Genomic DNA, 16,528 nt, shown 5'->3' with positions numbered 1-16,528 from the left:
ATACATATCCATGAGGCAACAGTGACTCTGCTACGAGAACCTTCTTACCTCTGGTGTCATTCTCTATTTCTGTCCTCCAGCGATGTAAACAGCTTTCTAGCACAGAAAGTTCTTCTTCCGTAATGTGCCTCGGTGCTGGATGCATGGGCAAGTCTGGAGGTATCCGGGACTGAGTGAATGGTTTGTGAATTACCAGTCTCGATGACATGGCACCTACTGATGCAGGGGATGTGCTTGGCAATTCTGAAGACGGAGCTCCCTGTTGTTCTGTTGTGCTGTATTTTTAAAGCATAAAATATTAAATTTTCCAAACTGAAGCTCTGGACAAAGACTGCACCTAATACACAGCATTAAACTAGCCTATAATTTCAAAAAGAAAAGGTCTTCAAAATAGAGAGGTGGATTAACCTAATATACCAATGATAACCTTAATATACAAAGATACTTTATTATATGTAAGAAACTGTGGCTTTATAGTAAAATCACTTGATCATATTTACTTAAAAAATAACAACAAATCTTATGTGTACCAAAATTATCAAGACCCTCCCTTGTTAACACTTACTAGCCTACATTACAGAAGAAAATTCTAACTTAATAATATTTTTATGGATAAAAGGTGGAAACAGATAACATACTAAAACAACCTAAAGTATAACTGAATAGAAAAAATGTGAAAAATTCAATGCATAACCAGAAAGTCTATTGAAATGATGAAATAAGAAAGCAGCCAGAAGACATATAATGTTCTAAGTGTATCAACTCTTTTTAGGGTTCATTAAAATCAATCACAACATGCTTATAAAACCTTCTTCAAAAGGCATCAGTGACATCATTATGCGATACAGCTCGCACAGCTGTGTTTTGTTCTAAAAAGACTTTACCTTGGTAACGTCTGTGATGGGATGGAACCACTAGGTGGGGAACTAGCATCAATATCTTCAACGGGAGAAGTGCAGACAGGTTTACTTGAGGCAAATTCCAACGCGTACTGTAGGACATCTACCAATGGGAATCGTTTGGGACCTGAACCATAGCTTAAATATCTGTTAACCATAAAATGTATGAATGCTATAATTTATATACGAAGCAACTTTGTTTTTTTCAATAATTTTTATAAAACATGACACACATACTTCGACGACTCTTCCTCAACAATGAAATTAATTATCAAATGAAGACCGTAAGACTAAATACAAATTTAAGAAAGAAATTAAATGGTCTCCAAAGAAAAGGAATCAAAGCTGATTAAGACTGAATATGTGTATACACTGTACCAAATTTTAAATGGCTGCTCTAACTTGTAACCCAATAGGAAAATGTAACTTGTAACCCAATAGGAAAATGTAACTTGTAACCCAATAGAAAAATGAAAACTGACAGTTTCATCCCCTGAGACTATTTTTATTTTTAGATTTGTCATCTGGTTTCATGGTGACTAATATTATCTTCCTCCTTTTTTTTTTTTACCTCTGATTATTTTTCAACATAATTACACATACCTTTCAAGAATAATAATTTTTGAAATATACACCATTTTTCTATAAAAATGTTTTAGGTATTAATTTTCAAATTAACAGTAAAACAAGGGAACAAAGATGAGATCAGAGGCTGCAAACTGGCATCTCTCAAGTCCTATTTCAGCCTGTGGATTTGTAAGCTATAACACGGAGCATCAGTCTAGATTTTGGCTTCTTCTGGAAACAATCTGACATGCTGCATGATCTTGAGATGATACTCATAAGACGCCACCCACTAGACGGGTGGACAGTGCGCCGGACGGCAGCCACTCCCTCTCCATCGCTGCTCTCTAGGCGCTCCTTGCCCACCACTGAAATTTGACTTGGTTCCCTTCTTTATAAAAACTTGATGAGGCCCTCTAGGCCTCTGACTTTGTATCTTCTGTGTCAAGAAGGAAAACTCACCCCTTGTCTTAATAGAAATTTCAAGAGCTGAATGCAGTCTCATGAAAGAGTAAACCTCAATTGTAAATTAGTTTGTCTTTATAGCTATTTTCAGCACCATATGATTAATCTGTTATCAGTGACAATATTTAATTTTAAATACTAAAATAATCTTCTAAGGCCAACTATAAATTACTTTATGTTTGTAACAACCCACAATTAAACTATATTAGTAAATATATCTGTTCAGAATGATTATCTACTCCCAGAGTCATATATTACTCAAGAAAAACTTAAAGATTTTAGATAATATCTAAAAAATAAATTTCTATAGTTAGCTTATAATTCTGTAAAATTTACAATACCTTTCTAGTCTTTGTTGTAACACTGTAAGGTAATCTTTCAGTCTCTTGATCTCTTCTCTCTTAATTCTTGTTATTTCTCTGTTTCTGTGCATATATCTATCAGGAAGAGTAGCCATCATTAGTATTTCTAAATGTCATGGAAGTAGATACACTATTAAGTCTAGACAATGCCATAGAAGATAAACTCACTCAAAATTTTGTAATAAAATATCAGACAGTACAAAATAGTATTTTTGAAAATTCTGACAGAATTATGATATAAAAAAATCTTTTTAAAAACTTCCTTCTAACATTATTTATAGTAATTATACCTTACTAAGTAGAAAAGAACTAAGTTTTTCTTGACAAATGCTACTTGATATATTATGCAAAAAGTAAAGGTTAATTCTAAGGAAATTAAGCAAAATTATTCTCTAAACACAGTAATTCTTCACTTGGTTACTGTTTAAAAACTAAGTCATGATGTATCCCAAACCATACCTGTCCAGATATAAAACTTGAGGAAATTCTAATTTGTTGTGAATTTTTTCTGGTCTTCCCAATGCCTGGTTAAATTCAAATCTTGACAATTCAAATGTTAACACAGGTGGTAGTTCAGTAAACCAGTGCTGAAAGAAAACAATGATTAAAAGCCTTAGTATCACCTTTCTGTTTTCTCCACTCCCATTTCAGGCACAGGGTGTCAGCAAAGGCACTTTTAAATGTATCATCATAATGCTGACATCACAAAGAAGTGAGTAGGTATGATATTTAGATAAAACTCAACTTCTTCCTAAAAATTTTCACACCTCTTGAAAATTTCAAGGATGAGGACAACACACAACCAGGGAAAAGAAAAATCTTGTAAATGTCCTTCCATGATAATTCTTTACATTGGAATCTAACCTAAAGAGAAAGGTACTGGTGAAAGTCATAACTTAGTAGCTCAAGTCTTCCGAATGCTTCAATATTATATCACTAAACATGAATAATATGCTGTTCTTGTTATAGTCAACCATATTGCCAAAGACCTGTGACAAACTGTAAGATGCAGGACATTAAAAAATAAAGGTATAGCATATATGATCACTATTCTCATACTAAAAAGCAGAAACTGTTTTACATTCACTTTTGCTACTGGAATTTTGACTAAGAAAAAGATCTGTCACTAAAAACATAAAATTCATATTTATGGTAACTATATTTGAAATCTTTTTAAGTGACTAGTATTTAATGAAATAAATGCTTTTATTGCTATGGACCAACTGCTCCACACACTTTGGCAACTGCTCAGTTAAGCATGAAATACAAAACTTCAAAAAATTATTTCCATAAAACAGATTCATGTTTTATATAAACATTATTTACTTAAAGAGAAATAAAAATGAACAAAATTGTGAATCAACAAATACAGAAGTACAAAATAATGCGACAAGTGTGTTTAAAGTGCTTATTATAAGCCATGTGATGTACAGCTTTGTACTACTATAAAAATAAACTGATACATACTAAATGATGTGTAATGTTTTCAAGTGCCAGAAAATGATACCACACAAATGTCAGGAAGCTGAGTATACTAATTTAAATTCAAACATCCCCAAAAGCAGGAATGATGTACATCTGGCAAACTGGATTTAACTAAAATCTTGGAAGTTGCTACTTTTCTCTAAATAGAGCTTATAAAAATAAATGGTTATTCAAAACTATTTCTGCCTCCTCAACTGCTAATGATTACTTGAATTGAGGTTTCCTGAATTGGATTTGGTTTATCTTCTACGATAAGCTGAAGTTTAATGAATTTGTTTTATCTTATATATGGGTATTATCTGAAGTTGACTAGAGAAAATTATAAAAGATCAGAAACATTTCAAGTTTTAAAATTTCTTGATCAGATTTGCTTATTTATTTTGTTCTCCTATGGCACTGGCAAAAATTCTAGTTAGTTTTAATCCACACCTAAAACTACTATTAAGAATTAAGACAGCCCTGGGCAGGTGACTCAGTTGGTTGGAGCACCCTCCTGTACATCAGAAAGGTTGTGGGTTCGATCCCCAGTCAGAGTGCATATGGGAGGCAATGGCTAGATGTTTCTCTTTCAGGAAAGTGTTTCTCTCTGTCTCTCTCTCAAAATAACCATTTCTTTGGGTGAGGATTAAAAGAAAAGAAATTAAAACATACTTCATACACATCACAAATTTTGAACCTAAGGATATCATTCTCTATTCCATTTGATGATTCTGAAACAAGTATATAAGTAGATTTCACAAACGATTACTTTCATATTTTACTGCAACACTTTAAAAGTCACCATTAAAATGAAACAGTCATATACTTTAATTCATGGAAACCTACCAGGGCCAAGGGAAATTAAAATGACCCAAATTGGGAGTATGCTTCCCTGCAGACCAGAAAAAGTCCAGGAAATAGCTTCCATGCCTTACCGAAGGCCGTTCACAATATGTTATGTAACATGCATTTGTTGTGAATGCATTTCCTCTAACATCAGGGGCAGTTTTTCCCACCACAGAAATAGAAGCATTTCACTTTCTCATTCTCAAGCTGGCAGAGAAATGAAGAGATAGCTAGACATTCCCTAAATTCATTCTAGAAAATGCTGTGGGTATCTATAGCTCCATGACTTTAGGATTGTAAGTACAGTAGTATATAACTAGAATATCAAGAAAGACAATGAGAGTTTTTTCTTTCAAAATACTATTTTCCATGCAATAAAAAAAGTATTTACTTTTTTAATTTAATAACTGGTACGTGATGCTTGTGAGGCACTAGTCATTAAAGGTAAAAATGATGTTTATGTTCTCCACATCCCTAAACAGAATTATTATATCTATATTTATATAATAAACCTATAGGAGTAATAGAATAATATAATTTATGAGTAAAAACTTACATTATTAGCATTGCTAACAAAGGTGCTTCCTAATTTATCATGACTATAAATTTATATTCTAGAAAGAATACAGTCATTTTTATGAGTTGTAAGAGCTATTTTTTCTTTCTTTTTTTTTTTAAATGCTATTTATTTATTTAGAGAGAGGGGAAGGGAGGGAGGAAGAGAGAGAGATAAACATCAATGTGTGGTTGCCTTTCACCTGGACCCCATTGGGGACCTGGCCCACAACCCAGGCATGTGCCCTGACTAGGAATTGTGAACTGGTGACCCTTTGGTTCATAGCCCACACTTAATCCACTGAGCTGTACCAGCCAGGGCTAATTTTTCTATTAATATGTCTTAAACCTTGCTTTTGTGAGAGTACATTATGCAGGGGGAAAACATAACATAACAAAACAAAACAAAACAAAAAACAGACTTGCCATTTCGAATTTCCCCTAGAACACCAAACAAAGCCGAGATATAAACTAAGAATGAAAATAAAAAAAAAACCCTTCTATTCCAATTCATAAAACAGTTTCTGTCATTTGTCTTCACTCGTCTGTCCTTTTACCTTAAAAACATATTTTAGAAATATATTTTATGAGTATTTATCTTACATATAACTATTTTTGATTTATTTAGTTGTCTCCTGTTATGTCATTCCAGAAATTTAAACTCTTACAGCTCACTGAATGTTTTAACATGGTAATTCTGGAGACTAAAGGTATTCCCAATAAGTACCACAACTGTTTCAGCAAAAAAGATATTTTCTGTATCAAAATAAAATCAACAATTTTTACTGAATAATAGTGTTAGAGGTGTTATCATCAGAGGTTATGCCACTTTAGAAACAAGCCTAAAATGTTTTTCATTGGTTTTTGTAGAGACTCAAGGAGAAATAAGAGAGTTATTCTGAAGGATATAATGAAATAAGACTAAAATTTTTAAATGTTATTAAAAACTTTTAAGATAGTAAATTTTCATTGGTGATCCTCTTAAACCAGGCTGAATTATCAGTGAAACTACTGTGTTCAACAAATCTAGACAATTGGTAATAGAAATCACAGGTGACTAAAAATGCTATTATTGAGACTGCTTAAAAACTGCTGCATTTAGAGATGATGACAACCATTGTATTCCACAGGTCAGCTGGAAAAGCGTAGGCAGAGAGCATATAGCACAGTGTAAGGCCTTAGATTATGAGGCAAAGGGGAAGGACAAAGTAGTTTTTAAAAAATAATGACATTTAAAGTCAACGTAAGGAAAGCATTTTTAAAAGCTCGGACCGTGTCACAAAGATTATTTACCAATAAAACATGGAGTATTTAGCTTACAAGCTACTTTGACAAAGTAAGGAATATGCCATCCCACCTTTCCCGGCCTGAACCTGTCCATCCATCATCATTTTACTTAATAATAGAAAGCAGATCACACTTCAAGGATGCCTGCTTTCTGGTCCCCTTATGGGATCCTGGGAAAGTCGCAGTCCTAGGCCATGTTTCCCAATGAAAATAAATAAGCTTTCTTTAAATATTCCCAGCCACAGGTCTGCATCAGAGTCACTTGCGGGGCTCTTGTGCCACGTACCACATCCCTACCCCAGGCTCCAAGCTGACAGCTTTGCAGTGGGGCCCAGGCATCTGCTGAAAATGACTGAAGTGAGCACTCTGTGATGTAGGGAAAAATGATTTCACATATCCTTTTTCTTTTCCTCTTAAAAAACAAAGTAATAAATATTATTTACTTCTGTTTTTGTGTGGGTGTTTGAGGGAAGAAAAGGTTTTAGAACAAAACATGGTTAATTATATCTTTTTTTAAAAAAAATCACACAATTCAGATTAAATCAATTTATTCCCAAGATATAAGAACCCAGTCCTTTTTTACATAATCAACGCAGAGATAGCACCACTTAATATTTATTAAGCACCTATTCAGGGTAAAGACCTCTGAATTTTTTTTGATAACACTAAGATTTTCATTCATTCAGTCAATCAATGTGTTACTCAATTCTATTTGCAGTTACTGTACTACCCACTAGGGACACAGCAGTGAATGGCGCAGATGAAGATCCTGCTCTCAGGCTTGGATCTTACAAAGAGACAACCACCCGCAATTGCTTAACGATGATTTTAGAGACACACTGTCCTTTGCTTTCTACTGTGTAAACGCTCCCTGATGGATAAACACATGAATGGGTAGATGGACACACAGATGGAGTTGAAGAGACAGAGTTGGGTGGGAGAACAGACCAGTGGACACAGACAAACAGGTAAAAGGTATTAATATTTTGCAAATTATTTCTTTTTGTAGAAAGCAAGTTCTTCCATCTGCCTTTCATACAATTACCCAGCAATTTTACAAGAAAAGGGGTCTGATGTTGCCTACTTAGGCTTGGACAAATTCCAATAATATTTAATATAAGTAACATATATCTTCATAGAATTCCACCCTAACAGCGTTTTTCTTCTTTACTTCTAGAACTACCATGTTGTAATTACTGGCACCTCAACTAAAAAGTCTAAAAAGACTAAAAAATATCCAAAAGGAAAATTTTAACAGAAAATTTTGAGAACGTCTGTTTATATGACAATATAATATAGGTTATAAACTATATTAACTGTGAAGGTTTCCCAAATGTGTCTAAATTACCATCATTAAGTGCAAACATATATTCAGAGTATTCTCTCAATTATTGGGGAGCTACAGAAATAGGGCCTTACATTGTGCTTTACTGCACTGTCGGGAAGACCTGAGGGAGAGGAATGATGTAAATGCTAAACTCACCTCTTGGCCTGATTTTCCTGAATTCTCTGAATGTAAAGATTCAATTTCTCCTTCAATCATAGCAGCTTCTAGGCACTCATGTAGATCTTTGAATCCATTGACCTGAAGTGGGTACTGACCAAACATTTCAGTATTTTCAAATTTTTTACCTATAGGAGGGGGGAAAATTAATTAAATTACTGTTCCTCATCGTGGCCTTTTAGCTACTAACTGTATATAAGAATTATCTCTTGAACCTCAAAACTGTTTAACTTTGACTGATTACGTTCCAGGGAGTAGTGAGTTTGGGTAATTTTCCTCTTGGTTTATACATGTACATATGTACATTCACATCTAGCCAGAGATATTCAATTCACACACACAGTATTTATGCAATTATATATACACATGTATGTGCATGTATGTGTGTGTGTATATATATATACACACATGTATATTTTTGTTTATTAATTTATTCTTTCAAAGAGTACCTTCTAAAGGTAAGATACTGTGCTAAACACTGAGAATATGTAGAACAGTAAACAAAAGAAATATGGTTCCTGCACTGAGGAAACTCTCAGCCTCTTTGGAAGACATTATACACATTAATTACACATATAACTGAATAAATAATGTTTGTTGTTTTAAGTGTTATAAAAGGTGTGGTGAGACAGACTGCTATAAGAGAGTTAAAAAGGAGGAGCTACCCTTGTCTTTAGGGCTGGAGAGTAGAACAGACAAGAATTCTACAGCAAAAGGCCATTTATGCTGAGACTTGAATAGTGAGTGGGACTTAGGCAGGCCAGAGTGTCAGGGACCTATGGAGTATTCTTGGCCAAGGAAGAGCACACATAAGAGTTTAAAGCTGCAGAGAACTTGGCATGTTTGAAGAATTAAGAAGAGGACAGTATAGCTTGGGGAAGCAATGGGGAATGACAATGAAAAGTTAGGTAGTTGTGTCAAAATCTACAAAATCTAATGGCCCTTGTTAAGAGTTTTTTTCCCCAGTATATTCTGAGTATAATAGAAAGTCATCAAATTGTTAAATCTAGGAATAACAGGATCAGATTTAGATTTTTAAAACATCCTTCTGGCTTTCGTGTTAAGTGAGTGGTAGACTATTAGGAGATCATTACTGAATCCATCTAGAAATACAAGTAGTGTGGGGTGTTACTAGTAAAAGTACAAAAGCAGATGAATTTACCCACAGACACACTGACGCACGTATACGAGACCCCAGCAAGACCTGGCTGACTGGCTCCTGGGCAGGATGGAGGACAGAAGAGTAAGGAAGGTATCAGGAATGAGACTCAGATGTGAAACATCAACAATTGGATTGGTGTTTGTGTACTGAAAGGGGCACCACTGAAGAAAGCACAGTGGATTTTTTTCCTTTTGTTTTAAGGTAATAGTGGCCATCATTGTTTTAGAATGTCCCAAGAGATTTCAAGTAGAGAAGACAGTTGGATATATGAGTCTGTAAGACGAATCCTCTGGTCCAAAGTTCTAATTGAGAGAGTTGCTGGCTTGCTGAGAGTGTGAAATCCAGGGAGTGAATGAGACTGCCTAGCGAACCATCAGAGTGAGGAAGGGCCTACGCCGAGTCCCTGAATGTCCTGCCTTAGATATAGGAGACTACAAATATAACTTCTAAGAAGTGCTCACTCAGAAATGTTTAAAAAGCCAACAAAATATGGTGCCACAGAAGTCAAAGAAGTATTTTTATGAAAACAATAGAAAAAAAGGAAGAAGAGGAAGGAGTAGAGTCAATAAAATTAATAGCTGATAAGAGTTCAATATGAGAAACAAGAGGGATCCAACGAACCTGAACATGTGAAAAATCAATACAATAACCTTAAAAAGATTCCTTTTAGAAGAGGTCTGGACCAGAAGCAGAAGCAAAAGCAATAAATGGAGAGTTAGCAGGTGAAATCAAACCTCTCTTTAGAGGGGCTTAACTTTATAAACAGGATTAACTGGAAAGAGTGTGTGAAGGGAAAAGTTTTTTTAAGATATACAACACCAGACCAAGTCTAAATATCAGCGAGCAAGACGTGTTAAAGAAGGAAAAGCTGAAGACACAAAATAACAAGAATAGCAACAAAAAACTACCCACAAGATAGTAAGTACAGTAAAGTCTGAGTGAAAGCATGAAGGAATGAGATTCTGAGAACATATAAATAGCCTGGTGATATTAGATTGAATATTCCTCTATTATCTGAAGAGACAAATATAAATACAGTTGCGTTTGGAACGGATCCAGGATGTGGAGTCCGAAGCACATATATCTGATGATAATGTTTTTAAGAACTATGTAATATTATTTTTAAAAATTAGATTCAGTGCCTTAGGATGACTGGTTAGGTTTCATTAGTTTCTCAGTAAACTCATGAAATTTGAGGTAAGGTGTTTTTCAGACAATAAAGAAACAAAGAGATCAGATTGAAAGTAGAAAAGATGGATATCATTAATGCAGAAAACAGGGCTGCAGACAGTGATTGAACAAAATAAATATGACTGCCAGGTAGGGTGAAAGAATTGAGACCAGTGAAGCTTAGTATCTGCTATAGGTTCTTGATCCACTATAGTTTTCCTCAGTAATATTCAGATACTCTTAATGACAGTCAGAAGTACCTGAATGCACCCCATAGGACATGTATCCCATGAAGACTGGCTTCAGAGCGGATCTATCTAATACACAGAAACAAACACAAAGAGGCAGCCAAAAAGGACAGACTAAAAATAACCCCTCAAATGAAAGAACAGAAAAGAAATATCCAGAAAAAGAGGTAAATGAAATAAGAAAAGCAATTTATCAGATATAAAATATACAGTTCAAAGTAATGGTGATAAGGATGTTTGACGGCATGAAAAAGGACATAGAAACCATAAAATACAAGCAGTTAGAAATGAAGAATACAATATTTGAAATGATGAACTCCTGGAAAGAATAAATAGTAGGTTGGGTGAAGCAGATAATTAAATTAATAATTTGAAAGACAAAGTAGAAAAAAAACCAATTTAGAGCAGCAAAAAAACAATTATTAAATTTATTATTATTTTTTTTAGAGAGAAGGGGCAGGGAGAGAAAGAAAAAGGGAGAAACATGGATGAGAGAGAATCACTGATTGGATGCCTTTCATACCTGTTCCAATCAGGGACCTAACCTGTAGCCTATGCATGTGCCCTGGCCAGGAATTAAACTGGTGACCTTTTGCTCTCTGGGATGACACCAGACCAAGTGAGCCACATGATTCAGGACAGAAAAAATAATAGCAAAAAATAAGAATAGTTTAAGAAACATTTAGGACACGAAGTGTAACAATATCTGCAACATAGGAGGATACCAGAAAGAGAAGAGAAATTTGAACAATCTGAATAAAATGGATAAATTTCTAGAAACATGCAGTCTTTTGAATAGGCAGATCACAACCAGTGAAATTGAAGCAGTAATGAAAACACACCTGACAAACAGAAATCCTGGACCAGATGGTTTCACAGGTGACTTTTACCAAACACTGGAAAAAGAACTAACAACTATCGCCCTCAAAGTATTCCAAAAAATTCAAGAGGAAAAAAGACTCCCAAGCTCATTTATGAGGCCAGCATTATCCCAGTTCCAAAATGAGATAAAGACACTAAAAAATAAAGGAAATTATATGCCTATATTCCTGATGAGCATAGTTGCTAAAATCCTCAACAAAATATTAGCAAACTGAATACAGCAATGCATCAAAAAGATCGTACACCATGATCAAGTGGGATTTATTTCGGAGATGAAAGGTTGGTACAATGTCCACAAATCATTAAACATGATATCCCACATAAACAAAATGAAGAATAAAAAACGCATGATCATATCAATAGATGCAGAAAAAGCATATGATAAAACCCAGCGGCCATTTATGATAAAAAAAAAACCTCTCAGTAAAATGGGAATTGAGGGAACTTGCCTCAACATAATAAAGGCCATATGTGAGAAACCCACAGCCAACATCATACTCAATAGGCAAAAACTAAAAGTGTTTCTACTAAGATCAGGAACAAGACAGGGATATTGTTTTCCCCAGTCTTATTCAAAAAGTACTGGGCATCCTAGTCACAGCAATCAGACAAGAAGAAGAAATAAAAGGCATCCAAATTGGAAGGGAAGAAGTTAAACTGTTATTATGTGCAGATGATATGATACACTATATATAAAACCCTAATGATTCCACCAAAAAACTACTAGAATGGATAAATGAATTCAGCAAAATGGCAGCATACGAAGTTAATATTCAGAGATCAGTTGCATTTTCATGTGCCAATACTGAACTATTAGAAAGGAAAACTAAGAAAACAATCCCATTTACAATTGTATAAAAAAATACCTAGAAATACAAGTAAATTTAACCCAGGAGGTAAAAGACCTATATTTGGAGAATTATAAGACAATGAAGAAAGAAATTCAGGAAGATATAAATAAGCAGAAGCATATACTGTGTTTATGAATAAGAGGAATTACATCATTAAAATGTCCATACTACCCAAAGCAATCTATAGATTCAACACAATTACTACCAAACACCTATGGCATCTTTCACAGAACCAGAACAAATATTTTGAAAAATTTTATGAAATGACAAAAGACCCCTAATAGCTGTAGCGATCATGAGAAAGAACCACAAAGTTATAACAATCATATTAGCTGCTATCCAACTATACTGCAAGGCCATGGTAATCAAAACAGCATGGTACTGGCATAAAATCATACACATAGATCAAAAGACAGAATAAAGAGCCCAGAAATAAACCCAAACCTTTATGGTTAATTAACATTTGAGAAAAGAGGCAAAAAACATTACAATCAGGTAAAGACAGTCTATTCAACAAATAGTGTTGGGAAAACTGGACAGGTAAATGCAAAAAAATACAACTAAATAACCAACTTATACCATACATAAGAATAAATTAAAAATGAATTAAATACTTAAATGTTAGGCTTGAAACCATAAAAATCTTAGTTGAAAACGCAGGCAGTAAAATCTAGGACATTTGTCATAGCAATATTTTTTCAGATTATCTCCCTTTGGGCGATGGAAACAAAAGAAGGAATAAACAAATTGGTCTATTCCAAACCAAAAAGTTTTCAGAGAACAAAGAAAACCATTAACAAAATGAAAAGATAACTCACTGAAAAAGAGAACATATTCCCCAATATATGTGATAAGAGGTCAATATCTAAAATCTATAAAGAACATAAAAACTCAATATCCCCCAAAAGACAATACAATTAAAAAATGGTCAAAGATCTTGAATAGCCACTTCTCCTTAGAAGACATACAGATGGGCAGTAGACATATGAAAAGATACTCAATGTCACTAAGCATGAGAGAGATGCAAATTAAAACCACCAGGAGAGTCACCTCATACTGTCAGAAAGGCTATATCAATAAATCAACAGACATTACAAGGGGGTCCTTGTGTCAACAAGGATGTGGAGAAAGGGGATCCCGTTTGCACTGCTGGTGAGAATGCAGACTGGTGCGGACACTGTGGAAAGCAGTATGGAGTCGTTTCAAAAAATTTAAAATGTAACTGTCTCATGACCCAGCTATTCCACTTCTGAGAATTTATCTGAAGAAACCCGAAACACCAATTTGAAAAAACATATGCACCCTATGTTCACTGCAGCATTATTTACAATTGCCAAGATCTGGAAGCAGCCCCAATGTTTCATCAGTAGATGAATGGATAAAAAGCTGTGGTATATTTACACAATGGGATACTACTCAGCCATCAAAAACAAGGACTCCTCACCCTTTGTGACAGCATGGATGGACCTAGAGAAGATTACGCTAAGTGCAATAAGCCCGTCAGAGAAAGCAAGTCCCCTATGATTCCACTCAAATGTGAAATCTAATGAACAAAATGAACTAACAAGCAAAATAGAGACACAGTCACAGAGAGCAGGCTGACAGCTGTGAGGAGTGGAGCTGGGCTGGGGAGTGGAGGGACTGAATTAAAAAGAAAGAGAGAAAACTCTTGGTCGGGACAATAGTGTGGTCATGTCTGGGGGGTGCCGAGGGAAGTAGAGGAGGGTATGGGGGGATAAATGGTGATGGACAAAGACTTGACTTAGGGTGGTGAACACACAATACCTTGCACAGATGATGTGCTGTAAAATTGTGCACCTGTATTACTTGGTTAATGAGTGTCATCCCAATAAATTCAATAAAAAGGAAAAAAACCCTGCAATATCTTGATTATGCTAAATTGTTAAAGGCAGCTTTCAACATTCATAGACCTGAAACCCTCAAAGACAGTGATAATAGTCCAAAACACAATATTTAACTACATTATTATTTTCAAAAGACCCACCAACAACTGCCCCCTCAATCCCTGTATCCTAATATTCACCAATTATATAAGCCTTCCCAGGGAAAGAACAGGATAATATTAAGTATCAATTAGCATGTGGTAAGTCACTCTGTACCTTTGTTTTCATCACACATTCTGTGCTTTGTATGTAAATGATTAATAGTCACAATGTAACGGGAATTCTAGACAGGGTAGGTCAATTAAAATGAATAATCATTCAACAAATAAGAGTTAGTATTAAGACAAAGGAGCTAACAGATAATATCTCTTCTATTGTAATAAAAGGTAAACATAACTATACCTTCAAGTACTCCCACGGCTAGGAATCTTCCATAGAATAACTCCACCATGGGGTTCTTTGGCTTCTCTTCGTCCCTAAAGCATGTTCAAAAAGACATAAATATGGTTATATTTATGTTACATTTTTGTACTTGTAAATAATAAAGAAAAAATTAAAAGAACAATAATGTATATGGTTATCATGCACTCAGCTCTGCTATTTAGTGTCACCTTGGGTAAAGTACTTAAATTTACTCTTCCATTTCATCACCTGTCAACTGAAGATAATAACCGCAATTAAACTCACAAGGATATTTTAAAGGTTAAAATGACTTACTACGCAGGATGCCCTTACAAGAGGACCTGCCATAGCCTGTGCTCACGAGTGCCTGTATGATATACGGTTATTTGTATGACATATGGTTATGTGGGCTTGTTGGGAAGGGCGAAGCCACGCTTAATCAAACAAGCCCTGTCCATCTTCTGAGCTGAAAGATTCCACCAGCAATACTGCCCTGCCAGACTAATGGAGAGCCTATGTGTGCTTCCTCTAGAGTCATCCGCTCTGGTTCCTTTCTTAAAAGCTCATGTTCCTTGTAACTTCAAGGTTCTAATACTAAAATTTATAGCTTTTAGAGGAAGAGGAAGTGGGGGGCAGAGAGAGACATTCATGTGAGAGAGAAACACCAATTGGTTGCCTTCTTGTATGTGCCGGGAGCAGGGATTGAACCCCCAACCCAGGCATGTGCCCTAACTCGGAACTGAACCACCAACCTTTCCGTCTATGGGCCAGTGGCTCTCTATGAGAAAGCCGCACTGGCCAGGGCTCTCAGCAGTTCTTTAAATGCTTTACCCCGAAGCTCCTAGTTTCTCCTCTGAAATCTATCCAGATTTTCTGTAAACATTTCATATACAGCGTCCTATCTTCAACACATTACTCCTAAACTGCTTTTTATCTGGAGTCTTAAAAGAGTGCCACTTGACTATTTTCTGAATCCTTGTTTCTTCTAACGGAAGAAATTCTATTCCAATTTTGAAGTCTTGCGTATTAATTTACTTTCTGTTAATTTTCTTTGGGCTCTAGTCAAATGCCCCTTCCCCCTTTTCTGAAACTGTTTTAGAAAGAAGCTAGAACTTTTCCATCTCTTCTGAAATCTTAAGTCTTACTTGAAATATGTCCCTCTCCTCACTGAATCTAAGAAAAAGAAGCAGGTATTTGGAACTAGCCCTTTCAGGGACCAGTTTTTATATATTTCTGGCTAGATGCTGCTCTTATAGTGGAAATCTAAAGCTACCAGCCTTTGTGTCCACAAATTCCAAACAGCTAGTCAATAATATAGAATTACATTTGGGTTCCCATGTGTCTATGTTAGATTCCTATTTCTCTGTTGACATTGAATACATAAAAAGAAAAAAAAAAAAGAATGCTATTTATAAAGCTCTTAAAACCCTAACAATAAATTTCATGGTAACTTACGTCTCTTCTTCAGCTTTCATTTGGAAGGCATCTTCTAACCAGTCTAATAATTTGTGTGTAAACTCACTCACATCTTGCTGTGGAAAGAGAAAAAGTCTGTTGATTTTTGAGCCTATTTACAATAATACTAAATATTGTAACATAAAACTTACAGCTAGATATTCGAATCTATAATTACTGATTCCTCACAAAGGCATCACATGAAATCTTTCACATCAAATGCAAGAAATATTTATAACTTAAAACCAGTATTTAAGAAAAACAAGTACTATATTGATAATCATTGTGAGTGGGTCCTATTTCAGGAAAAAAATTTAAACTAACAAATGAGGTTTTTAAAAAGAATTATTAGTCTCTCAAAAAAGCTCTGTAATGAATATTTAAAAAAACACCCCTATCACCAAAAAGTTCTTCATTTTATAGAGAATTATTACTGGCTTCTCTCTTAGAAGGAAGATATGCTTTTCTTAATTCATTTTTTAAAAAGCTGTAACAACTTAACTAAAGT

The 16,528-nt window shown here is 34.8% G+C and overlaps 1 protein-coding gene across 9 annotated transcripts in view; it reads right to left on the bottom strand.

The window, feature by feature from the left end:
* Positions 1-16,528, bottom strand: part of USP25 (ubiquitin specific peptidase 25) — a 126,922-nt gene that overhangs the window by 45,844 nt on the left and 64,550 nt on the right. For all 9 annotated transcript variants that reach the window (XM_053667225.1, XM_053667220.1, XM_053667223.1 and 6 more), the window contains 7 exons: positions 16,021-16,097; positions 14,566-14,639; positions 7,926-8,074; positions 2,750-2,877; positions 2,270-2,365; positions 885-1,046; positions 49-275 (listed from right to left, as the gene is read on the bottom strand). In XM_053667225.1, the coding sequence (XP_053523200.1) occupies positions 49-275; positions 885-1,046; positions 2,270-2,365; positions 2,750-2,877; positions 7,926-8,074; positions 14,566-14,639; positions 16,021-16,097 (913 nt within the window). The remainder of the gene's footprint in view (positions 1-48; positions 276-884; positions 1,047-2,269; positions 2,366-2,749; positions 2,878-7,925; positions 8,075-14,565; positions 14,640-16,020; positions 16,098-16,528) is intronic.

This window comes from Artibeus jamaicensis, unplaced genomic scaffold (genome assembly GCF_021234435.1).
Source record: "Artibeus jamaicensis isolate MK-2021 breed Jamaican fruit bat unplaced genomic scaffold, CSHL_Jam_final contig_466, whole genome shotgun sequence".
In the NCBI taxonomy this organism is placed as follows: Eukaryota; Metazoa; Chordata; class Mammalia; order Chiroptera; family Phyllostomidae; genus Artibeus; species Artibeus jamaicensis.
Note: the sequence above shows the minus strand (reverse complement) of the source record. Positions and strands in the feature narration are given on the sequence as shown.